The sequence below is a fragment of the Hylobates moloch genome, unplaced genomic scaffold (assembly GCF_009828535.3).
Source record: "Hylobates moloch isolate HMO894 unplaced genomic scaffold, HMol_V3 SCAFFOLD_1, whole genome shotgun sequence".
Lineage (NCBI taxonomy): Eukaryota > Metazoa > Chordata > Mammalia > Primates > Hylobatidae > Hylobates > Hylobates moloch.
In genome coordinates this window covers 33470268-33497375 of record NW_026652276.1, presented here as the reverse complement: position 1 = coordinate 33497375, position 27108 = coordinate 33470268, and the positions used below count along the sequence as shown (strand labels likewise).

General features: G+C 38.9%; 1 protein-coding gene across 2 annotated transcripts in view; it reads left to right on the top strand.

The window, feature by feature from the left end:
* Positions 1 to 23555, top strand: part of PTH2R (parathyroid hormone 2 receptor) — an 88749-nt gene extending 65194 nt beyond the window's left edge. The window contains exons 10-13 of one of the 2 annotated variants that reach the window (XM_032754725.2): positions 10159 to 10253; positions 18071 to 18209; positions 19695 to 19736; positions 22317 to 23555. In XM_032754725.2, coding sequence (XP_032610616.1) covers positions 10159 to 10253; positions 18071 to 18209; positions 19695 to 19736; positions 22317 to 22712 — 672 coding nt within the window. In that variant the 3' untranslated portion in view covers positions 22713 to 23555. The remainder of the gene's footprint in view (positions 1 to 10158; positions 10254 to 18070; positions 18210 to 19694; positions 19737 to 22316) is intronic. The other variant, XM_058439076.1, reaches the window with a different exon arrangement.
* Positions 23556 to 27108: the final 3553 nt, after the last annotated feature.

Here is a 27108-nt window from a genome sequence, read left to right as displayed (position 1 = left end):
AGACTTGTTGAATGGCTTTGACCAAAATGCTGATAATGATGTGGACAATGAAATCCAGGCTAAGGTGGTCTCAGATGGAGGTGAGGAACTTGTTGGGAACTGGAGCAAAGGTGACTCTTGTTATCTTTTATCAAAGAGACTAGTGGCATTTTGTTCCTGCCCTAGAGATTTTTGGAACTTTGAATTGGAGGGAAATGATTTAGGTATCTGGCAGAAGAAATTTCTAAGCAGCAAAGCATTAAAGATGTGACTTGGGTGCTGTTAAAGGCATTTAGTTTTAAAAGGGAAACAGAGCATAAAAGTTTGGAAAATTTGCAGCCTGACAATGCAATAAAAAAGAGAATCCCATTTTCTGAGGAGAAGTTGAAGCTGGCTGCAGAAATTTGTATTAGTAAAAAGGAGTCAAATGTTAATCCCCAAGACAATGGAGAAAATGTCTCCAGGGCATATCAGAGGTTGTCTTCACAGCGACCCCTTCCATCACAGGCCTGAAGGTTTAGGAGGAAAAGTGGTTTTGTGGGCTGGGCCCAAGGTCCCTGTGCTGTGTGCAGCCCAGGGACTTGGTGCCCTGTATCCCAGCTGCTCCAGCCATGGCTGAAAGGGGCCAATGTAGAGCTCTGGCCATGGCTTCAGAGGGTCCAAGCACCAAGCCTTGGCAGCTTCCATGTGGTGTTGAGCCTGTAAGTGTATAGAAGTCAAAAACTGAGGTTTGGAAACACCTGCCTAAATTTCAGAAAATGTATGGAAATGCTTGGATGTCCAGGCAGAAGTTTGCTGCAAGGGCAAGGCCCTCATGGAGAACCTCTGCCAGGGCAGTGCGGAAGGGAAATGTGGGGTTGGAGCTGCCACACAGAGTCCCTACTGGAGCACTGCCTAGTGGAGCTGTGAGAAGAGGGCCACTGTCCTCCAGACCCCAGAATGGTAGCTCCACCAACAGCTTGCACCATGTGCCTGGAAAAGCTGCAGACACTTAATGCCAGCTTGTGAAAGAAGCCAGGAGGGGTGCTGTGTCCTGCAAAGCCAAAGGGGCAGAGCTGCCCAAGGCCATTGGAGCTTGCCTCTTTCATCAGCGTGACCTGGATGTGAGACATAGAGTCAAAGGATGTCATTTTGGAGCTTTAAAATTCAACTACTTTGGTGAATTTCAGACTTGCATGGGCACTGTAGGCCCTTTGTTTTGGCCAATTTCTCCCATTTGGAATGGCTGTATTTGCCCAATGCCTGTACCCTCATTGTATCTAGGAAGTAACTAATTTGATTTTGATTTTACAGGCTCATAGGCAGAAGGGACTTGCCTTGTTTTGGATGAGACTTTGGAATGTGGACTTTGAGCTGTTGCTGAAATGATTTAAGACTTTGGGGGACTGTTGGGAAGGTGTGATTGCTTTTGAAATTTGAGGACATGAGATTTGGGAGGGTCCAGTAGTGGAATGATACCTAAATCATTTCCCTCCAATTCAAAGTTCCAAAAATCTCTAGGGCAGGGACAAAATGCCACCAATCTCTTTGATAAAAGATAACAAGAGTCACCTTTACTCCAGTTCCCAACAAGTTCCTCACCTCCAAATCTCATCTTGAATTCCCACATGTTGTGGGAGGGACCCAGTGGGAGGTAATTGAATCATGGGGTCACTTTCCTGAGCCAATCTCATGATAATGAATAAGTCTCATGAGATCTGATGATTATTTAAGGGGAAGTTTCCCTGCACAAGCTCTCTTCTCTTGTCTGCTGCCATGTGAGATGTGCCTTTCACTTTCTGTTATGATTGTGAGACATCCCTAGCCACATGGAACTGTAAGTCCATTAAACCTTTTTTTTTCTTTTCAGTCTCGGGTATGTCTTTATCAGCAGCATGTAAATGGACTAATACAGTCTTCCTTTGTCTCTTAACAAAGTTAATCTCCTATATTTTATTAATCATCTGATGAATAAATATTTGAGTCCATTTTTGTTTCAAGCATATTTCAGAGTCTTTTTTTTTTGCATTAATCTTCAAATAACTTTTAAGTAGGTATTTTTATTATTCCAAGTTTGGGTTCAAGAAAGGTTATATAACTTGCCTGAGGTTATACATTTAGAAAATGCTGAAGCCAAGGTCAAACCCAGGCAATGCCATGCCAGAGCCCACAGTTTTTGCTCTTTCTTGCAATAGGATTTAAGCTAGAGCAGTGTTTCCTTATGTAGGGGCACATACCCTGGTGCATGAGAGGACTTAGGTGGTATATGCAAGGTCATTAAGCAATATTGAATCATATATGAATATTGATCACTTTCCAACCCTTCTGAACACATCAAGGAGAAAGTTTTATTTTGGTCCTGGTCTTGAACAACACTCACATGTGTGGTGTCTTTCTTTGGGGGTAGGGGGAGGTGTGACAGGCAACCCAATCTAGATAACATTTCATAAGGCTTTTTGTTTCCATCGTATGTACTTCACAGTTGTCTCTTATTTATAAAAGCTTCTACTGGTTCTTTATTTATGTTTAATGGTATGAAATATGAATTTTAATAATTTAATGAAAGTTGATTGAAGAAAGATATGAAGTAGGCAATAGTAGGTAAATAATATCAATATGGCAAAATCACGATGATGGCACCCTAAATGACTTATTTGGAGAACACCGGACTGGACAAATTCCTTTAACAATGAAACCTGAAATTACACAAAAGTCCTGGCCAGTGTAAGCAGTGGGTGTTCACATGGTTGTGGGAGGCTAGTTGTGTTTCATGTGATCAGACACTTTAGAAGTGTACCATATTGCATTTTATTTACTAGCTCTGTCTTCCCTGTGTGCTCCTCATGGGGAGGGATGATCTATTCTTTTATTTTTCTAGAATGCCTGACCTTTATTGGTGCCTAGGAAATATTGGCTGAATGAAAATATAAATATATATTTAATGATATTACTTATAGTGGATCATAAGATTATTTGATAAGCATGCCACATGTAGGTACCTTACAATCATTTAAAATATAGTTTTCTTCATAGTTAACTGACATAAATATATCCATATTATTGTTTCAATTTTATGACTGGCAGTACTAGCACACAGAGAAATATTTGACTTAGAATTATAGGGTTTTGGAGCTGGGGGTATCTGAGATTTTGTTGAGTCTCACTAACTTTACTAGTCTACAAGCAGTCAAACTCATATCCAAGGTCATACAGGTCATTAGTGGAGGAGGTGCAACTCATAATAGTTTTTATTATAGGGTTGGTAGTTGTGTGAACAAGTGTATGAATCCTGTGTGAACTCTTACCAGTTGCTGACTGTACTATGATTTAGCCCCTTTTAAAATGAAGTTTTCTAAAAAGGAAATTGGATATTCTAATATCTACTTCATAGGGTTATTAGGAGGACTATGTAAGATTATTAAAGGGCTTAGTATAACCTATTCAGTAATAGTATTTACTATTCAGTAAATAGTAGCCTATAATACAGGTAGTAATACTAGTAATACTACTACTAGTGGTAGCATGGTAATAGTAGAGGTGTAGTAACAGAAATGGTGGTTCATGTAGTAGTGATATAAGTGATATAAGCTTATCCAAGTCTTTCTGACGCCATCATGAAGTTCAGAATAGGGAAGAGACAGCACCAAACTCTGTCTGGAGGGCTTAATAAAAGGAAACAACAAGAACGTGAGATTTGAACTAAAAGTATGAAGGAAGAGTAGAAATCACTTACCTAAATCACTTAACAGGTAAAGCACAGAGAAGGGTTTTCCTGGCTTAGAGATTAGCCCATGCCAAGTGGGCATGTTATGTTTTCTATGGCTGGAAGGAACAATGCATCTGCAGAATATGCAGGAGATCAAACTGTGAAGTTTGATGGGAGTGGACTCACATGTCATGCTAAAGCACGTTGGAATTTTCCTTAAAATTGTGATGAGACATCAAAATATTTTAAGCAGGTTAGTAAGTGGGTCAGATTTGGGTTTTAAAAAGAAAACTCTAGAGGTATTATGATGGATGGATAAGATGAACTAGCTTGGAGACGCAAATGTCTAAGAGAGATACTATTCACCTTTAAGTGCATAGTCCTATTTGATTGATTCTGACATCTGTATGAGAGACTGTACCCTTGATGCAACCTTCCAAGAAAGAGACAGGAATTAAAGAGTTTTATTAAAATGGTAACAACCGTAAATAACTGTCAGCTGCTGATGTGAGTAATGGAAGGAGATCAGTGCTGCAGCAGCTGGTGAGCTTGGGCAGCGAGCGTGATGGCAATCCATGGTTTTTGCTATTTGATGAGAGTTAGTCCCACATATTCCATTCATTTAAATCCATTTCTTTGGAGATGCTGTAAAGTCTCAAAATATTTTCCTTTATAATGAGTTGATTCATCTTAGCTGAATTAAAATGTGAATGTGCAATAAGGAGAACTTTTTTTTTAAGAACCAAGAAAAGGTAAATATTGTCATAAAATGTAAATGTATAACTAATTTAATGACATATCTTTTATCTTTGAATAATAGAAATTTCTTCCAGGGTCACCTTCTTATAGTACATATGTCTAAGCTATGCTTATAGAATAGGAGTAATAAAAGAGAAAATCCTAAACTCAGTGTTTAAAGCAACCCTTAACTGGCATTAAAAAAACAAACAAACCATAAAACCTATTAGGGAATTAGGGTCTGTCACTCACTGAGACTTTAGAAGTCATATGCTTATTTTTTTGCAGTAGTTCAGGCAGTAGTTCCTTTTCTGGCAACTCCATAAAAATAATTCATAGAACCAAAGAATGTTCAAGTTGGGAAGCATTTTGGGGATATCTTGTCCAATGTTTATCTGACAGCATTATTGCAGACATTTTGACCTTTAAATAACCCTCCAGAGAACTAACGTAACTGACACCTTGTGGTTTGCATTAGAGATGTTGATGGGTATAAGGAATATATGGGGCAGTGGTGATTATTTCTTTTTCAGGTCACTTTTTATTGGCATATATTTACTTACTTTTAGATGTTTGTTTCATCATGCCTCACATCATCATTGTGTATCCAAGCTAAGAACTAATCTTTCTGGTCAATAAAGTTTGTGGTGTTTTTCATGGGTTTGCTCATTGTATCAGTAATGATCAAATTTGAATATTGAATGACGTTGAATGACTAAGCAAGTAGGTGACTCCCGAGGAAGCTGCATACTACATAGAGTGCATTAAATACTGAGCTAAATTTTTTTGAATAAATGTTTTGTTTTGCATACCTGTCACAGGGTATCTTAGGGAGCTCTGGCAGAAGGAATAAGATGGTATTTCTAATAAAGGCCTTTAGGAAATGTTTTAGGTGATAAGTTTTAAAAATATTATATCTCGTGCACTTTTCAAAATATGAAAAGAAAGGGACAAACAAGGTACATGCTTCTCAGCTGCTCTTGGGTGAGTGATTCATTTTCTCCCAGTTGCAGGGAGAGGTGCAGTCACCAAAAACGAGGGTTGACTGGGAAGGAAGGAATTTTAAGAAAAATGGATAAAATTTAATCTCTGATCATTGACACAATTATAAATACCAAATTGATTTTTCCCCAGAGAAAAATCTCCCCTTCAGAACTCCTTTTCTTTTCTAAATCAGTTAGAAATATAACTTTAAATGAAATTAAAGCTCTAACATTTGCCATAGAAACTGTCTCCAAGTTATAAATTGAATTCCAACTGATTAGAAATGAACTATATATTTTGTCTTTATATTTGTGATACAGATAATCAAATTATAGTATTTGATAGAGATCAGGGAGTTTATTACCTGTTATGTAAAAGTTCAGCATTTAGCACCAATATGCAAATAAGCAGTGCAAAAAAATTCTTATGTTTGTGATATTGAAAAATAAGCCAATATGTGGGGTGAGCAGATATGATGTATTTAGTGTCTCTGAGGGAAACTAACACATAGCATCCCTCTTGGCTGCCCTGATTCTAAACACGTTAAGATATAAAGCAAGGGAGTGAGGGAGAACCTTATTGCTGTGGGAGGCTGGGGTGGATCATGTGACCCTAGGTCTGTTAGACAAGTGGGTCTATTGAAGAACCCCATAATTAGTCAGGATCTTCCCACTTGGGCACAGGATGCTGAGCGGTAGGCTCCTATCCCTGGAGACGCTGCAGAGAAAGTCTGCTCACTGAAAGTTACCTTTTCTATGCCTAAATTTTGACTTCTTTCTATGATTACATTTTTGCGAGTTCTGCCTAGAAGTGAAAATTCTACATTGAAGGGGGATGTGCTGATTTACCTCAATATAAGTAGTGTTTACAGCGCACGTATCTCATTCGCCTATTTATTCACTCTCATTGGACAAATCTTGATTAAACACCAAGAACATTGCAGGCCCTGTGTGAGGCAATGGAGAGGAGAGAGTAGAGGGGAAGATAGACACCAATTTCTTCTCCCACAGCTAAAGCTTAGTGAGTGAGACTAACATTTAAACATGAAAAATGCTTCTGAGAATAAGTGACATTCAGCCTGAACCCTGAGAACTGACCTAGGAAGGGTGAGTGAGTGGAGAGAGTAAAGGATCCAGGCAAAGAAAACTCCAGGAACCAAGTCTCGAGACAGGACAGACTGAGCAGCCAGCGCTTCCGTGGCTGAAATGTTTTGTTTTAGTTCATCTGTGGTTCACTCTGAACAAATCTTTACATTTATTTAAATCATTAATTGCAGACTATGTATTGGGTACAGTGTACACTGCTCAGGTGATGGGTGCACTAAAATCTCAGGAATCACCATTAAAGAACGTAGCAATGTAACAAAAAACCCCCTCTACCCCAAAACTATTGGAATTAAAAAAATGAATCTTTAATTGCAGAATAATTTGATTTCTATATTTGCATTATTTTAAAACCATATTTACAAAAAATTCATTCTATGTGTTATTGGCTTTAATGTTTATTAAAGGTCATGTTATTCTAAGCCTTCTCTCTTTTTTTAAATTTCTTTGCTTTGTTTTGTCTGTAGTTTGCTTCAAGCAAAATTTTTCCTACAGGAAGTTTACATGAAATATGCAAGAACCTTTTAATGATTTTTTTCTTAGAATTATGTCTTAATTAAAAAAAATTACTACTACTACTGCTACTTCTACTACTACTAGTACTTCTACTACTAAAATCTCACCAGAAACGTCCTCTTTGTCTTATTCTCTTTTATTTCTTTTGCTTGGTATAAAGTATAACCTTCCCATTTGCAGACTCAAGTCTTCCTTTAGTGCAAGATTTTTCTTCTGTTATGTTTTTATTGATTTATTCTATTTGTTGTTATCTTTTCTTCAGAAAGAGAAGTAATCCGCCACATCCTCCAGATAGGCATCTTATACCTCATATACCTCCTCACACCAGTCTTTGTTCTTCTTCGTTTCTTTTTTTAGTGGCTTAAAATAACATGCATTTGTTCTCTTACAGTTCTGGAAGTCAGAAGTCCTAAAATCAGGGTGTCGGCAGGGCTGCCTTCCTTCTGGAGGTGCTGGGGGGAATCCTTATCTTTTTCAGCTTCTAGAGGCCACTGGCATTCCATGACTCGTGGTCCCTTCCTCCATCATCAAAGCCAAAAGTGTAGCAATTTCCTCTCTTACATCCCTGGCCACATCCTCACTCTAACGCCCTTTCTCAAACTCTCAAGTCTTTGTTCTTTTTCCCTCCCTTTGGGAGGATTCTTCAAGTGTCTCCTAAATTGCCAAATTCATTTTCTTGCTTGGTCAGATCTACTGTTTTTTGTTCTAATATTGATTTTAAAACTTGGTTATATTTTAGATTCCTTATAATCTTTTGTTAATCCATCCTGCTCTTAAATTTCTGTCTCCATCTCAGTCTACTATCAACTCAACTCTATTTTATGGACACTATAGTGCAGTGGTTAAGGGTGTACAGTGTAGATCCAGGCTGCATGGGCTGCATTAAGGCCCTGCCACTTGCTAGCTGTGTGGCTGGGCAAAATATGTGGAATCTGTGCCTCAGGTTCCTCATCTGTGAAATGGGAACAAGAAAATGCCTGTCTCATAGAGCTGCTGTGAGACTAAGAGTCAATTCATTTACCATAGCTAGTAGTCAGTAACTTAGTTTCTAATTAACCCATAATCTATATTTTTCTAAATTATTCAGAATAATTATTTAAAATTTCATCCAGCTGTTGTTGCATGTATCAGTATGTGTGTATATATGTCCTGTGTGTGTTTTGTTACTTATCTTTTAAGACATCAAGTTTTACTCAGTCTTAATATTTTAAAATTCTTAATTCTTTCCATAATCAATTTGGTTGGCCTTGAACATATCTTCTCAGTTATTAAATGGATAGACTGATTGGCATGTATTTCCTTTAGTCAATTTTCTGGGGGTGGGGGGTGCAGATTTATTTAGTATAATCTACTAAAGGACAGAGTGCTTGGTCATGGGCCTTTTAATAAGGTGAAGCTTAAGGTTGGCTCATCAGAAGCCATCTATACTTTTTCCTTTTCTGGGATAAGGCATGACAAATGGCAATCCAGCTGGTATTGCCCCACAGCTCTTCCAGCTTCAGCTCCTAGCACTTAGTCCTTCACCCAGCAGTTCTATGCATCACTCCCCAATATCTTCACCTCAGCTACATCGTATTGCCGGGGGCTGTTGTCTTAGAGAGACAAGAATTAATGGGGCATGAAATAAATCTTGTCATTCAGAAAGTAGCACTCACGTGCTTCTTTCTCAGTGAGCTGAGCAGTACTCAAGTAGCTTTTCACCTTATTAAAACAAAATCTGTCTGTGAGCTGCGAGTTGTAGTGGGTGAAGATGGAAATCCTCAACTCTCACATTTTGCGTCTTTTTGTCCTCTTGAACAGAAGGTATCAGATGGTGGTTAAGGATTCACAATACAGACTGACATAGACCTGGTTCAAATTCTAGCTGATTGGTGGATATTCCAGGTTAAAACAGTTAATCTCTTTGAGCTAAAGTTTCTTCATCCATAACAAATGGATGTAAAAAAATTAAAGGGTCTCCTCCATGTTCATGTAAGGTTTTAAATTAGAAAATGTTCAATAAATGGCAGCTATTATCAGCCTGGAAACATCCCTTTCTTTTCATCAGCTCACAGCACAACTTTGTCTTTTGCCCAAGTGTCGGGCTCAAGACCTAGCCCTCAGTTCTTGTAGAAAGTTGTGATTGTTGAGAGATGCTCACAGAGTTGTCAGTCGTCGGATAGCAGAGAGTTTGGTGGGGTGTTCAGGGCTGATACAGTCAGCTGAGTTTGGGACTGAGACACACAAATCCTCTGATAACCAAAATTCTCTAACTTCTAGAAATGATTGAGGACTCTGCCAGACAAGCTATCCCCAGGACTGCAGGACTTGATGGCTTTCTCTTCTGCCCCTGCTCTGGCAGGGACAAGTGCCTACTGTTGGCAATCTACATTTCCATTATTCCTAAGCACTAGCACTTTCTGGAAAGCAGACATCTCCCTGAATGGAGGGACCCAGAGTTTCAGGCCTCCATCCCCTTATGACCCCAGACCTGGAGACATATTCTTCATCTGGAATGTCTTCACTGATCCTTGAGGTCCTCAGACAGAAAGGGGCTTATTCTTTCAACACTCCTGTCCCTCCCCTTTTAAAAGCCAGAACTTGATTATCCCTAGTGGTATTCACACTTATAACATTTAAAAAATCAATCTCATTGACTACACTGGGAGCCTTTTCTTATATAGCATCTTACTTCCCGTTAAAAAAAAAAAAACACCTCATATCACCTTCACCTAATACTTTTCATACATCATAGACAGAGCGAATCCCCAAAATAGCTCTATTATTCCTCTCTGTAAAGTAGATACGTAGCTGGGAATTCATTTTAAAGAGGACAGTTGATTACATTTATATAATAACTATTACCCTTTGTCCTGCCAGTTTGCCAAAGGGTTTCATCTAAACTTCAGTTTAGAAAGCTCCTGTGGATCCCAGCAGATCATCCTCTGGTACTTTCAGTATTGTTGAAACTTTATATTTCTTTGTGTTTTCATGAGGGTGAATCGAGAATCACTAGCCTTCCAATATCTGATCTCAGATTCCCCTGTTCACATTTATGAAATGGGTAATTTTTCTTATTTGAATGGAAAAAACTTCAATTTATGTAAAGGTTTATAAGAATCTTGAAGACTAACAATAATTCTTTGTAATCTTCTTTTTAACCTTCTTTTTCAGCTGAATTTTATCCTGTTTCTGAATACGGTTAGAGTTCTAGCTACCAAAATCTGGGAGACCAATGCAGTTGGGCATGACACAAGGAAGCAATACAGGTAATTTCAGGGCAGGCATCTATCAGAGGAAATATTTTGGTTACTATTTCTTTCCTTTTTTTTTGAGACAGAGTCTTGCTGTGTTGCCCAGGTTGGAGTGCAATGGTACAATCTCGGCTCACTGCAACCTCCGCCTCCCGGGTACAAGCAATTCTCATGCCTCAGCCTCCCAAGTAGCTGGGATTACAGGTGTGCGCCATCATGCCCAGTTAATTTTCGTATTTTTAGTAGAGACGAGGTTTTGCCCTGTTGGCCAGGCTGGTCTCAAACTCCTGACCTCAGGTGATCCACTTGCCTTGGCCTCCCAAAGTGCTGGGGTTACAGGTATGAGCCACCGTGCCCTGCCTTTGGTTACTGTTTCAAGTAAAGAACAGATATAAAGAGATTTGAAATATCTTTAAGAGATTAAGTTTATGAATGTATATTTATTTTGTGATTTATCAGAAAAGCATATATATATTAAGAAAACATAAGTAACCCCAAAAGCTACCCCTTGTGCTTAAATTCTAAGTATATTTTAAAATCTGTTTTTAGCAGATTGGGATGTTCCCATCAACTATATATGAACTCCCAGAAAATATCTTGATGATCTTGGCAGACAATTTTATTTGCATTCTACAAATATGTCATAATTGAAAAGATCAAGTGGATTTGCTGTATTGTTTCTAATCTTTACATCAAATTGTCTCTCACTAAATATGCAAATGTATTGATTGAGAGAGGTCCATTCTTCAGCCTTGCATGAAGAAAAGGACAAATCGAGTGTTCATGATTATTATCAAACTATCTTAAGGTTGTGTGCATTTCACATAATGATCATTTTGGAAATTTTGAATATTAGTGGCATCTATCCAACTGGACACATACATCTAGTAGTCAGGTAGATGTGGATTTGCCTTTATAATCTCCAGTTAACTATTTATTTCTGTCTCAGATTGTTATGAAATGCTATCTCAGACACAGAGAGGAAAAACATCATCGTCAGCATTTTGATCTCTCACAAATCTTCCATAAGTCCTCGTTGATTTAGTCCTCTCCACCATTTAGGTAGTTATTGTGGGATCTGGCCAGCAGCCTGCAATGCAACGGGGCTCTCTCTTTGTTCCCAGGCGGATCGGCAGGTCGAGAAATAATAGACACACACAAGATAGTGAAAGCTGGGTCGAGGGGGGTCACCGCCTTCTGGTCCCACAGTGCCAACAATGCACTGGATATACCAGTATTTATTATTAAGTTTAGTGAGGGTGGGGGTAGGTTAGTGAGGGATTTAGGGTCATTTGATTATGAGGTGAGATGGTCACATGGGGATGAAGTAATTCTTCAACATAACATCTGTATGCAGAAGTACAGTATACAGAGATAAGAATTTACAATATAGTGTGTGCATCAGTAATTTCTAACAGAGCCTTAAAACAGAAACACAGTCTTTCCATAACCTATGATTAAAAAGATATTAATCAGCAGCAACAGTTGCAGCAAAAGCTGGTTACAAACAATCCATAGAAACAGGACGTGAAGCTAGACAATTGGTTAGACCAGAAATTCTCAGAAGGGAGTATGCCTTAACCCTAAAGAGGCCTAGAAGAGCCGTGGCAAGATGAGGGCATTTATAGCCCTATCTTATCCAAATGGACAGGCGCCCCTCATGCGTCCATTTATAGGCTCTCCGCAAGGGTCGCATTCCACTCCCAGAGCTATGAACATCTGCTTTTCTGGGATAGGAATCTTGGTGATGTGAAACCTCCCTGACTGCATGTCCATTCATAGGCTCTCTGCAGGGGGAAGCACATCACGTGCTGTTGGCTCATTCTGGCAGTCCAACCTGGCGTTATCTTTACACAATCCTGCATGCAACTTTGTATTTACAATAATCAGGAACATTTCATCTTTTATTCCGTAGCAATAGTTTCAGGGGGTCTCCCTACAGGTAGTATTTACTGTTGAGCTGCAAAGACTACAGGTATGACCTGCAGGATTCACAGTATCCTATGCCCATAGGATGCACAGTATTAACAAATCAGCAGCTTCTAGTGCCAGTTATTTTTAATATGCTGTCAGTGGTAGTATTATACATTGTGCATGAGTTTATGGTGAAAGGTCATGCTATACTAATATAGCTTGTCTCTCACGTCACATCCCATCTGAGAAGACATAGGCCAAAGGATAGAATAATAAAAAATGTAAATAACTTTTCACTCTTCTTCATAAAGTGGAAGAGTGTAGTGGTGTTTAGAAGCTACTTACTTCTCTAGTTCTGAACAAAGCTGCTTATTTCTATAGTTCTGAATGACATGAACTAATACTTTTAGTAAAGTAAATTTTGGAGGTAACAAAGTGTGGACTATCTTTAAAAATGGATGGAATAGACAATATTTTGAATTAATTCATGGAGGATTATTTCCCAGAACAATTGAAGAGAATAATTTATCAAGGATTGAAATAATCAACTACTCAGAATTCAGAATAACTTTGAAATAATCTGGTGCCCAGAAGATTTCAAGTATGAAATTGTTAATTAGAACAGTTTAGACTAATAGAAGTCAGAAAAAGTATTTTTCAGCCAAATACATTTTTTTAATGGCTGAAACATATTTAATATCCTTAATTCTGTCCAAAGTTAAGTCACAGATAAAAATGTAGTGAAGAGTGACTCTTTTTTCAGAGAAAAATGTGGGAACCTACTTGACACCAATTTGAGAATTCAGTTCCATATTCTGTTTCTGAGGCCTTAGATTTTCAAGTTTAAATAGCATCTCACTTTTTAAATAGGCTTAGGAAAATTAAATCTGTATCCCTGTCTCAGTGACATTCCTACAATGAGGGTTGAGTATTTAAATTTATATCAGCTAATTTTTGTACTTTTAAACTTATCTTCCATTCTGTTATCACCTTTGTCTAACAAATGTTCAAATATTCTTGCTAAAATAAAACAATATAAAATTTCCAGATGATGGCATCTAAAACAGTTACAGAGCATGTTTCCATGCATACTACTATGAAAAACTGAAAACACCTTTCAGAGCTGAGATAATCTCTCCAGGTGAATGTGTGCTCACACACAAATAAGAAAGACTTCTGAAAAGTACATAAAATCCCTTAGTTGGCATGGTGGTTTAAAATGGAAATGAGTTAATTAATCAGTTCTTAAAATAACTTTTTATCTTGAGATAATTGTAGATTCACATACAGTTGCAAAAATAACACAGAGAGATTCCATATATCCTTTAACCAGTTTCCCTCAATGGTGGCATAGTGTCTAACTATAGTTTACAATCATTTACCCTAAAACAAAATTGTGTGAATAAAATTCAATCATCTATTAGATTTAATAACATGGATAATACATTTTTTTCCTTTTAAATTACAACTCACTTCATAAAGCAAGAAGAGGTTTCCAGGCCTGGAAAAACAGATACGAAAAAATGCAAGATTCAGTGAAAAAGCATACTTGAATGTTTTGACTAATTTCACTCCCCATTTAATGTCAGACAAAACTCATATTTAATGTTTATTATTTTTATAATAAATCCAACCAGTATTTATTACATAGCATGAGAGTAAAGAGGAGAGGTTTTAAGGCTGCATCCATCACTTACTGCATCACATTGAATGGATACTTTCTCTCTGTGAGCCTCTATCCTCTCTTGGCAATGGGATAATAGTAGCTCTCTCCCATGGTTGTTAGAATAAAATGAAGCAACCAGCATGGGATGTAACAGGAGCATGGTGCTTAATGGCCAGTAGCGTCATTTGCTGAGTGCCCTTCTTGAACCCTCAATTTAGGTGGGGATGGGTAGAGACAGAGAAAGTGGGAGAGATAGATATTATGATTGATTTAATTAAATAAAATGGGGAAAGTACCAACAGAGATGCCCGTACAAAGTGCTATGTATACAGAAAAGAGGGAAGGATTAATTCAAGGCCATGGGGATCAATCAAGAAAGGCTTAAGAGCAATAGTGGTTTTTTAAAGCTAAATTGATTCTTAAAAGAAAATCAGAGATTTTCTAGAGCTGCTCACCTGGAGAGACATCACCTAGGGAGAGAGAGCACAGAATTAGGAATCTATTTTCTAAACAGGACACTGAGTCCTAAAACCACCTGACTTCTTTGCATTCCTCTCATGGCTTTGCCCTTGGACACAGTGCACACCATGTTTCCAGCAAACCAGAAGACCGCTATCAGTTGGTACATTCCTGAATCATCTTATTGGACAGCTGTGCATTTTCAGAGAGCCAGGGCATAAAAACGTACAATGTGCATGGGTGACCATATGGATGCTGAAAAAAATCAGTGCCCAGGATTGCTACATGATTTGAATAGAGAGTAAAAGTCCATTTTAAGTGAACAGCCAGACCCATGACCCATGTACACATTTGCCTGGCATATGCAAACTAGCAAAGCTCATCAATATTCACAGGGCTATAATTAGTTACATTCCACTGGACAGAATTTGTATTTCTATGGGCAGGAATTATTTGCATTACTGTGGTAGGCATATTTCTATATTGGCCCCCAAGATTCCTGCCTGTGGGTGTATAAGCCTTGTAAAATCCTGCTCCCCCAATACCCTTCACCTTGAGTGTGGGTAAGACCTGTGATGGGGTAGCCTTTCCATTGGTTAGTTTACTTTATATGACAAAGATGTTAGGATAGTCATTCCTGTGATTATGATGTGTTATATAAGATTCTATCCTGTGAGCTTGGAGAGAGATTCTCCTACTGGCTTTGAGGAAGCAATCTGACGTGTTGTGAGGGCCTGTAGCTAGAACCTGAGAAAAGCCTGCTGGTATTGAGTGACCACTGGTTGACAGCCAACAAATAGCCCCGCAACTGCAAGAATCTGAGATTTTTCAAGCAACCTGAATGAATTTAGAAATGAACCCTGAGGCCCAGATAAGAATGCAGCCAACACTTTAATTTTAGCCTTGAGAGACTGTGGGCCAGGGGCCCAGGGTATGTGCCTGGACTCCTAGCCTATAGAAACTGAGAGAGAACAAATGAGTATTGTTTTAAACCACCAAATTCATACTACTTTGTTATACAATAGAAAATGAATATAATTATTACCTGTTTTTAATAAACTAACTTCTATCTCCATGGAGTTATAAAAAAGCTTAGTCCTAGAAAAAGAGGGAGAAAACCCAGATGGCTGAGCCTGCAGGATACCTACTACATTGTGGTTGCCTAAAGCAACTTTTCCTTATTCTGCATTGAACCAAACTGTCCCCAATGTTTACATTTGTGATAATTTCACAATGTGCTACACTGGTGTATTTTTTGTTTTAACTTAATTTTGGGCTCCTAGTCATACACAGTAGGAAAAATCAGTAGCTTGATTTTGAGAACAGTCTCTGGGAGGATTTACCCTTTCATCTTAAAGGAGGAAATATAATTTTTGTTTCAGAGTGATGTTAGACAAGACTTCTTTCAAGGTTTTGCAAGTGAGTTAATTCTGTCCCCTTTTATCTGATTAGGCTGAACTAAAATGCCATGAAGGCACTCAGTATCCTGCCCACATAGGCAGTAATGGAAAGAGGGCACTCACCATCAGGATTCAGGAGAACAAACACATCCCAGGGAGCCCTGACAGTTGAAAAGACTGGTTAGGTCAGAGGAACCCACTGTTTATCAGGGATCTTGCCTCGCATGGAACAGACTTAAGGTAGAATCTTCATATTGAATAGGCTGTAGGTAACTCAAAGTATGAAGTGTGAGGACCAGGAGCAGCACAAGAGAAAGCCCATGGGCTGCAGGGAAGCTCTGAATGTGAGGATGAGTGGGTGGAGCAGATGGTTCAGGCACTAGTGAGAGATAAGACAGGCAGAGGACAATGAGGTGGAGGAAATGTACAACTCCATGTACATCTACATTAGGCATTTCAATATGATTTCAACATGATTTTATGGGACATTTTAGCTCCTATTGTCAAGAGGGTTATGATAGGAAAGTGTATGTACCTGGAAGACGATTCCCAGTAAAGCCTGAGAATATTATAGCTCATATGGACTTCTAGGCCCTATTTCCTCATTTTGGAGATAAAACTAAATCACACTCACATAGGTAGTTAACATCAAGTATAGAACCTGAATCAAGATCTCTGTAGCCTTAGTCTAGTGTGATCTCTACTCACTCACACAGCTTATTTCCAAGAAGAAAAACAGATAAACAAATAAAGCAGCTGGAGGAAAGACTAGTGAGAAAGGAAGAGGGTCAATTGTTTGAGATTATTAGAGTGTAAATAATTCACAGAGAAAGGGAGATATTTGCAATAAGTATGAAAGAAGAAGCCAGATTTGGCAATTTCTTGGATAAAAAGTATAACCTCACCCACTCCAGGAAAACCTCCCAGAAAATAGTATGCTTGAGGGTGCTAGCTATCTATTGCTGCAAAAGGAATGACCACAAACCTAGTGGCTTAAAACAACTCCCTTGCTATTTCTCAGTTTCTGTAGGTCAGAAATCTGGGTATGGATCCCTTTTTTCAGGATCTCTTACCAGGCTGCAATTGATTTGTCAGCTGGGGCTGTGGTCTTATCTTAAGGTTGGACTGGGGAAGAATCTACTTCTAAGTTCATGTGATTGTTGGTAGGATTCAGTTACTTGCTGGCTGTTGTCCAGATGCCACCTTTCCTTGCCACATGGGCCTCTCAGTATAGCAGCTCACAACATGGTGGCTTGCTTCATCAAACCAAGCAAGAGAGCCAGTCTACTAGTGAGATGAAAGTTACAGCCTTAAGCAATGTAATCTCAGAAGTGGGACGCTGTCATCTTTGCCATAATCTACTGGTTAGACACAAGTTCCAGGTCTTGCCTGCATTAGAAGGAAAGGATAAAACAGGGGCATAAATAGCAGGAGGGGGGATCATGGAGGCCCACTTAGAATAACCATCATATTGGAAAGCCTGGAATTCTTCCAAATACTTAAGAAAACTTGTAGAAAGAGGCAGTTAAGGAGAATGATGAAACTATATCAAACTACTTGGTTTGCCAAAAAAACAGACAAAATAGACCTAAAGGCACTTTGAGACAGAGTATTTGGCAGAGAATATTCAGAGAAGGCAAGATGAACTGACCACATATGGCTCATAGAAAAATATAAAATGTCTCCCAAAATAAGCATCATCAGTGAAAAATGGAGATACAAATGTAAGAGGAAAAAAGGGAGTAATTGATTTTAAAATGAACAAAATAAGCTAAACTACTTCTATGGAAGTAAAGGCAGTTAATCTGGATGGAAGTAATACTTCTTTAAGTCTCAAAAATAGAAGTTAAAGGAAACTTAGGACAGAAAAAAGGCATTTTACAACTTTATGTAAATAGATTCCTTTAAGCAAGAAGAGTGGAAATAAGACTGGAGAGATTTAGGGGCTAGCAATTATAGGGAGTGAGAATAAACTACCTGATTTAGTATGTAAGTGACAGAAAGAGGAGGGAAGGGAAAAAACTAGTAGAAGCAGTGGGATCCAAAGAGATAGAGAAAGGTCAGCCCAAGCCTGGGCAACATGGCGAGACCCCGTCTCTACAAAAAAATTAAAAAAATAGGCATGTTGGCAAGGACCTGCAGTCACAGCTACTTGGAAGGCTGAGACAGGAGGATTGCTTGAGCTCGGGAGGTCGATGCTGCAGTAAGCTGTGATCACACCACTGTACGCCAGCCTGGGAGACAGAGTGAAACCCTGTCTCAAGAAAAGATAAAAAGAAAGGGTCAGCCCCACCCCCATTAGCTCTGCTAAGTTTTTTTTTTTCCTCCAGCACGCTGTCTCTACTGAAAGGCACTCTAGTTAATGAATGAAAAGGCTTGTTGTTCTCCTTTAGGAAACTGGCCAAATCGACACTGGTCCTCATCCTGGTCTTTGGAGTGCATTACATCGTGTTCGTATGCCTGCCTCACTCCTTCACTGGGCTTGGGTGGGAGATCCGCATGCACTGTGAGCTCTTCTTCAACTCCTTTCAGGTAAAGGGTGCTGCCTAGTCATCTGATTCTTGTAATTTGCAGTTTTTTTTTCTTTTTGGTCCCTTGCAACCTTTTTCTCTGCCCTCTCTCTGGCTTTGATGCACCTGTCTGGGGAGTCGGGGGTGGCAGAAAGGTCAATATTCTATAGTGCCTGTGCTTTTCTGTCCTATAGAGGTCAGGTTAATCCTCTGCTCGCAGCAGGAGCAGTTCTGGAGCTGTTCCTCACACAAAAAAGCCTGGACAGAGAGATAAGGAAACATCTTGTAAAATATGTAACACCTATAAGCATGAGGACCTCTGCTTGTGTGTATGGAAGATAAATAAAAGTAAAAGAAGGTGAAGGCAGGAAAGAGCAAAAAGGAGTGGGGAGGGGAGACAAAACCGAGGAAGAAGTTGCTGGCACACATTTTATCTCATTTAAAGCTGTAATTACCATCATCTCTCACATGGATTACTCTTCGTCCTGCTTACTCATTTGCTAGTCCACATATCATAGTCTGGAGAATCTTAAGAATATACATTTGATCATGTCATATACTTGCCAGAAATACCCGAAGCTTTCCAGTTGCAGTCAGACTAAAACTCACATGCCATTGTTTGGCATACACAGCCCTGCATGTCGTGGAGCCTGTCTGCCTCTCACCCTGTATCATACCAGCCTCCATGTAGCTCATTAAGTTAGGGCACAGTATTGCTTCCATACGTTCTGTTGCTTAAGTTCACCTCTGCCTCCAGGGCTCACACTTGTACTCCCTTTGCCTGGACTGCTTTTTCCCCAAATATTTACACAGCTGGCTACTTGTTCTTGTCACTCAAACCCACTTGAATATCACTCTCAGAGATACTTTGTTGAGTTCCTCATCTAATATATCCACTACATTACTCTTTTTAAAATCACTCATTTCTTTTCTTGCATAACCCTTATCATTTTCACTTTTCTCATGTGCTATTTGTTTATATTTTATCCATGTCTCTTCCTTTCTAGAACAGGGAACTTGTCTGTTTTGTTTACATTGTTTATCCCTGCCCTTGTCATGCTGAACAGCTACCACAGTGCATAAGCTCAATAAATATTTTTGAATGAACGAAATAAAAGGTTTCTTTGTATTCTTACCATATAATACTTTATGTTTGTAGTTTTCAGCATTTACAGCTTATAACTTCCTCTTACCAAGCAGAGGATAGGTATCATGTGATCCATGGGTCACAACATAAATGAAACTAATAGGATAGAAACCTATTCCTTGTGTATCTTGGAGTGTTTTATTTAGTGACTTATTTGGTTCAGCTGACACCAAGGAAAGACGTCAAACAAATTTAATGTAAACATAAGGATTTGGAAACACTAGGAGAGAATAGTTTGTATGTAATTCTCTGAAGGAATCATAAAAAACAATTTTTGGACGTACACATTTTGGCACAAGATGCTTTAGTGCTGTGAGTTTCGTGAGTTGGCAGTGGGCTAACTTTCTCTTTTGTCTGCAGGGTTTCTTTGTGTCTATCATCTACTGCTACTGCAATGGAGAGGTAGGTTTGTAGGAACCTTGGACAGGTCTCACTTCAGCTTGTAAATGGCCATCACAATGTATCCTGAATCTCTTTAGAATTTCCAGGATTTCCAGGATGGAACGGGTTATGATTATTAAAATAATTTTAATCATAAATTATTTTGGAAAAGAAATAATTAGTGTAAATAACCTAAAGTCTTCCTCTTCTAGCACTTTTAAATGTGAACTCATCTGTACACTCTGATATTAAAAAGCAACTTGTTGGAATACAAACCGACACTTGGATGGACAGTGAACATCATATTCCAGTTAAACTTCTATTCCATTTCAAGTTCTGTACAAAACTCAAATAAAAGTTTCCTTGGGACAAATTCATTCAAATATTTTGATGTTTTTTGAACTATAAGATGATGATGGGACAATTTCAGTTCATTTAGGAGTTGGCTGGAGAGAAGTAACTACACTAGATAATAATACATTTTACCTTGTAACTTTTAATATGCCCTGCTGTTGGATGAGCTGCCGTGTTTCTTCTCTCAAATTTTAAGCTTGCTGCAGGCCCCAGAAGTTCATGGATACTTTTATTGTGGTAGACCAGCTGATGCTTCTGACCATGTTTAGGGTTTGCACATTGTGGCATGCTAGTCCAGTGCTTGCAGAAAGAGCTCAAATTAATTTCCTGACTTACTTTTGTATTGTTCTTACCTTATTTTGCAGGAGGGGTAAGTAGGTCAGTTTAAGAGTTAAAGAAAGAAGAAAGAAACCCAAAAAGCACTCAACAGTCAAAGATGGGTTTATTTTGGAGAATAAACCTGGGAGGGGCTTCTGGCCAAGTTAGGTCAGAGAGCCTTCTGTCTTACAGACTAAGAGTTTTTAAGGGTTCAGGGCGGGAGAGCTTATCACAGGCTTGGACTGCTTCTGTGTCTCTTTGTCTTGCTTATCTGGGAGGGAGAATTTTTGTATCTTTTCCCATACATCTTCCTGCAGCTGCAGGCACAGCCCATCCTACCCCCTGCCCCCCGAGTCTGCTTTTAGCTTCCGTATCTCGGTGCACCTAAAGGGAAAGGAATGTGCTTATTAGGACCCACTGTTTTACTGGGGTCCATTGTAGACTGTGAAGTTTGGTGGTTACCCAGGAGACTTTCTCCACTTCCTCTGTGCCTGAGCTGTCTTATGAGTGTTTTACTGTCTGCTCTTTCTGGCTGCTTGTTGTTAGAAGGGAAGTGATTTCCTCAAAATGCATGAGGTTAGAAAGGGAGCTGGACTTAAAGTGGTGGCGTTTGTCCAAGATGATGGTGCTTCTGCTCTGTCAGTCAGGTGTTGATTTTTTTTGCCAAGATGAACAGATAGAAGTTTGTTGTTTCAGGTGACATCAGCATACCAGGTTTCCACTGCTTCCCATGGAACTTCCAAATAAACTTTCTTCTGAAAAGTGGCAATTGAAGTAGAAATGAATCTTCAGTAGTAGGAATGGAAATAAGAGCCCCACCCTATTAAGAATGCATTTGCAGTGCCTGATTTTCTATCCACGAGCCTTCTTTTCTCACTCTGACTCCTTCAGGCTGCTGATGCAGATTGATAGCATGACAGTTACATTTCAGATTGAGTACCTTCTACGCCATTCCTCAGCCTCAGCTGGTGCCAAAGATATCAGCAATTTAAGTGGTGAAAACAGATTTTATTCAGTAATTACTGACAGTAGGGGAAAGAGCTGAGCCCGATTCCACTTCACACAGAGGTGATTTGGGCATTTTAAAGGGAGAATGAGGGAGGTGGAGTGTAAGGGCTCAGTAGAGTCAAAGAAGTGAAAAAATGTTTGGTCCGTATAAACACGTTTAGGCCAGCTGTACTAGCAAGCAGGCAGTTATTTAAGATAGAATTCTATCTTCCCACAGAGACTGGGAGACAAGAGCCCTTATCCCTCTTGATTTTTATATTTTGAAGGGATGGCTCTCAGGTCCTTGACAGAGATGCTTCTGAGTTAGAAGAGCTGCATATTTACAATTGTGAACCCTTTTTAGTAAATGCCCTAAGAAAGGGGAGTCATGGGCCTATCATCAGGTGTGTGCTGGCTAGAGCAAATAGTAAATTCTCCAGGCAGCACTGAGCTTTCTCAGGCAGGCACTATCAATGGCTGAGATCATCCTAGGGACACCACCTTGTGCTGCTAGAACCATGCTTGAGTTTGGGCAGGTCTCAGTGCAGGGGTTCCAATGGGCTTGTCATGTGCCAAGCGAGAGTGCTGAAGTTCTCACTGGCACTGTTTATCTTGAGTTTCTCTTCCAACCCAGAATCTCCTTTTTTCCTCTCCCATATGTCAGATATTTCTATTGGCTGCATTTAAGCTTCTATTTAAATTCTGATCTTGGACAAGTCCCTTTACCTCTCTTTAAGCTTCGATTTGCTCACCTCCAAAACTAACACCTATCTCAAAGGTTTTCTGAGGTTGAGAGAAAATACATAGATAAAGTCCCTGGCACATAGAGGAACCTCAATCAATGATTTTTGCTGTCATTGAAATCAAGGCAAACATCCTTGTAACAAGGCTGCAGGGTCTCCTTTAGGATTTCTCATGCACAACATGTTTCTCATGGCTTAGGTTCAGGCAGAGGTGAAGAAGATGTGGAGTCGGTGGAATCTCTCCGTGGACTGGAAAAGGACACCGCCATGTGGCAGCCGCAGATGCGGCTCAGTGCTCACCACCGTGACGCACAGCACCAGCAGCCAGTCACAGGTGGCGGCCAGCACGCGCATGGTGCTTATCTCTGGCAAAGCTGCCAAGATTGCCAGCAGACAGCCTGACAGCCACATCACTTTACCTGGCTATGTCTGGAGTAACTCAGAGCAGGACTGCCTGCCACACTCTTTCCATGAGGAGACCAAGGAAGATAGTGGGAGGCAGGGAGATGATATTCTGATGGAGAAGTCTTCCAGGCCTATCGAATCTAACCCAGACACTGAAGGATGCCAAGGAGAAACTGAGGATGTTCTCTGAATGGACACTTGTGGCTGACTTTCATGGGCTGGTCCAATGGCTGGTTGTGTGAGAGGGTTTGGCTGATATTCCCTATGTTCAAAGGCTAAAAATTCAGAGTTAAGGTGTTACTTAATAAAAGTTTTTAGGCTCCATGAATTGGCTCCTGTAAATACTAAAGACATGAAAAGGCAAGTGTCAATGGAGTGGTTTATTACCTTCTATTGGCATCAAGTTTTCCTCTAAATTAATGTATGGTATTTGCTCTATGATTGTTCATTTTTTTCTGCTACTTTTGGGTAGAAAAAAGATGCAATTGCTTGGCTGTAGCTTTCTCTCATATATATCACCCTAAATATAATGATGATCATTTAGTGTGTATCATTTTCCTTTTAGAAACTAGTATTCTCTTATTTGTTACTTTAATATACTTCTATCATTGCATTTATTTTGCCTGTGCATAGGAGCAATTAGGATCTAAAAAAAATATGGGAAGATAAAAGATCTAAGAACAAGTACTTGCTGGAAAATTAGTTGGCTGGACATTGATAAAATAATGCATTTATAACAATTACACGTGTTTCTGGGAACAAGGAAAATTTCTCAAAAAAGAATATTTCACACATCCCTTCTTTTGAATGTCCTCTTTGTGACCAGCCAGACCTCAGGTCTTCACTCTTTCTTCTTTGTAAACCATGTCTTGTAGAAAGATTTCCTCAGTTAGTGAGCTTGTGTCTGCAAATTGATTTTGTTTGTAATTTATTTTGATAGCAAATCACACTGCATCTATATCCTTTTCTTATTTGAGCTATTACTACATTGTACTTGGCATGTGGGATCAATTAAAAATGTGTTTTAAAAATACATTTTGGATCACTTTTTAAAATTTTTCTTTCAACATCTCACTTTATTTTTGAGAAGCACCAAACTTCCCTTCTCCAAATGTATACATATCAACATTTAGCATTTGTACTTTACTCAACTTGAAATTTCAGTATGTTGTAGGTTTGGAAACATGTATTGAGGGCATATTATGTATCAGCAGGCATGCTGCTAGGTTCTTACAAGCATTCATTTATTTAATTCTCACTATAATTTATGGAGTAAGTCTTATTACTGTCACCCCTTTTACAGATGACAGTGTGACTCGTGGAGGTGGAGTTAACTTGCCCAAAGTCACACAGCTGGTCATTGACAGCTCTATTGACTTTAAGTCCCATGTTCTTAATCATTATGTTGTATTGTCACCAGTATATATGTAGCCTATTTACCCATCAAAAATTCAATAAGGCTGGGCGCAGTGGCTCACGCCTGTAATCCCAGCACTTTGGGAGGCCGAGATGGGTGGATCACGAGGTCAAGAGATCAAGACCATCCTGGCTAATATGGTGAAACCCTGTCTCTACTAAAAATACAAAAAATTAGCCAGGTGTGGTGGCACATGCCTATAGTCTCAGCTACTTGGGAGGCCGAGGCAGGAGAATCACTTGAACCCGGGAAGCAGAGATTGCAGTAAGCTGAGATTGTGCCATGGCACTCCAGCCTGGGCAACAGAGTGAGACTCTGTCTCAAAAAAAAAAAAAAGAATTCAATGAATTCTGAATAGAGAGTGCTTTGGAGTCTTGCACTGTAGTATGTTTTAGCTTCTGATCCTCATAAAATTTCCACTCAAGTGGAGAAGACATACACCTAGGAAATAAAAAAAAATCACAGAACAATATGTTTCCAGATAAAATGATATGGATCAGGCTGATTTATGTCATTTTGCTGAATGACTTAACCAATAGGCAAGTAGTTTCATGATGAATAAGGTGCTCCAATATCGACAAACCCTCTTGAAAAATATTACACTTCCCTTCCATGCTTTTTCTTTCCTTCCTCTTCGGTGCCATAGCAGAGGCCATTCCCACCCTTTCTGTTTACGAAGGTGCCATTGTGCATATGTAATTCACCTGATTCAATTCTATATTGTTAGTTCCCAGTGGTACCTCCCTGTTAGGAGAGAACCATCATGAGCTGAGGCAGAGATTAAGTTCTATTGCTAATTTTATGCAAGGTGTTATAAAATCACTTACCTTCCTGTATAGTTCAATTTTTCCATCTTTAAAATGAATACAGTATCTGTCTAGCTCAGAGCGGTGTTCTGTGTTAAGGCAAAATAACATGTTGAAGTCACTTTGTAATGTAAAATTTCCATACAAATACTTGGTTTGGGTTCTTGTTAGGTTCTTGTTTTAAGTTAAATCTCATTTTACCCCTTTATATTATAAAAGCTCTCTTAGTCACTGCAGTGTTATAGAATTACTAGAATAGATATATTTTGATAATACAGAAAACACAGAGTTCTTACTTTTCAAGCCAACTCTAAATTCTAAGGCTACACCACTATTCCTTTTCTTCTATTTTCTTGATGCCTTTGAAGACAGAATATTTCTTTACGTTAACAAGTATAACAAAGCCCTCAGAGTTACCAAGATTTTTCTTAAAGCTTATTTATTTGTTAATTCAACAAACATTTACTTAGAGTCTATTATGGAACAGATCCTATGTTAAGTGCTGACCCACAAAAAAGAACAAGGTGTAATCTATTTTCTCAAGGAACAAAAAACTTACTTGCTAGGGCTCTTAATCTCTCTCTCAAAGATGAGGTTTTGCAATGCTGCCCAGGCTGGTTTCAAACTCCTGAGCTCAAGGGATTTCCACCTCAGCCTCCCACGTAGCTGGGACTACAGGCGTACTACACTGTGCCTGGCTTAATCTTTGTGCACAGGTATTTTTCCTTCTAGGTTTCGATAATGTCTGCATCCAATTAGACCACACAGACAATAAGATATGCCAGTCTGTTGATTTTTCTTGTAAAATATTGGACAGTTATTGAGGATTGGCTGATGTAGATCCAAAGGTGCAAACTACTGGCTCATGAGCTAAATTTGGTTCATACTTATATTTTATTTGCTGTGCCAAGGGGTTTGAAAATATATTATTTACTTGCCAACATTTAAAATTTCAGCTATTTCTCATAAATTACACTTCCTGACTTATAAAAATACCCGAGGATTTAATGAGACAACCATGAGCTGGTATTGACTGATGGCTAGCTATTCAGACAGGTCAAGAGCTCCACTATGGCCAGGGGGGCACTGGGCAGTATTTTGTGACTGTCACAATAAAGTGTAACTCTAGCTGTTCTGTGTCCTCTGATCTAGACGATGCACTTATATACAACCAAGCAATCATTTTCTAAAATATTGTTGAGGAATGATATCTATACAGTTTATCATTTTTACTAATGAAATCAAGCAACCAAATATCCTTAGGTATAATGGAATTTAATTATAGCTTGACAAATCAACAGTTACTCTGTTTAAATGAGCCTGTTAAGAGGGAAACCCATTACAATTTCTGTATTTGTAATGTAGATACCAACCACACTATTCAAAGATTCTTTTTTTAATCCCTAGATTCAGTACTTTAGCTTTTTATTTTCTTGTCAGTTGTATTTTTTTCTATATGGATGAAGCTGGAAACCATCATTCTCAGCAAACTATCACAAGAACGAAAAACCAAACACCGCATGTTCTCACTCATAGGTGGGAATTGAACAATGAGAACACTTGGACACAGGAAGGGGAACATCACACACCGGGGCCTGTTGTGGGGTGGGGGAACAGGGGAGGGAAAGCATTAGGAGATATACCTAATGTAAATGACGAGTTAATGGGTGCATCACACCAACATGGCACATGTATACATATGTAAAAAACCTGCACGTTGTGCACATGTACCCTAGAACTTAAAGTATAATAATAATAAAAAAAGATTCACTTTCTAAATCATCACTCTGAGGTACTTACCTGTGGAAGACATTGTCATCTTTTCTAAAGAGTTTAAAACATCTTATTTTATGTGTTGGATAGCAGTTTTCTTCTCTCTTTAGACTTGCTCTGCCTATTCAAGTCTCAGACCCTCTCCCTAAGACACACAGGGAATCAATTGTTCAGTAAATCTCTTACCTGTGCATCCAGAGAAGTGCTAGGCTAAAAAATTGGCTTCTCTATGGTTGTTCAGGAATAAAATAGAAAATTAATGAAACTTGCTTTATTTTAGAAACTGAGCATAGTATTTTGGGTATATTTTATCATATAATGATTGTAACACACAATGGTGTCATTATCCCCATTTCAAAAGTGTAGAAACAATTAGAGACGCTAGATGACTTGTTGCAGATTAAAGTGTCTGAGTCGGGATTTGAACCCAGTTCTGTTTGACTCCAAGACCCCTGATCATTCTCCCACCTATGTGGTCTTTACTTTCTTTATGACAAGTGTAATAATAAGCCAAATCATTAAGAAAATAAGTAAGTACTCATTTGAACTATTTTGATGATATACTAATAATTATGGGAATGTGAAAATCA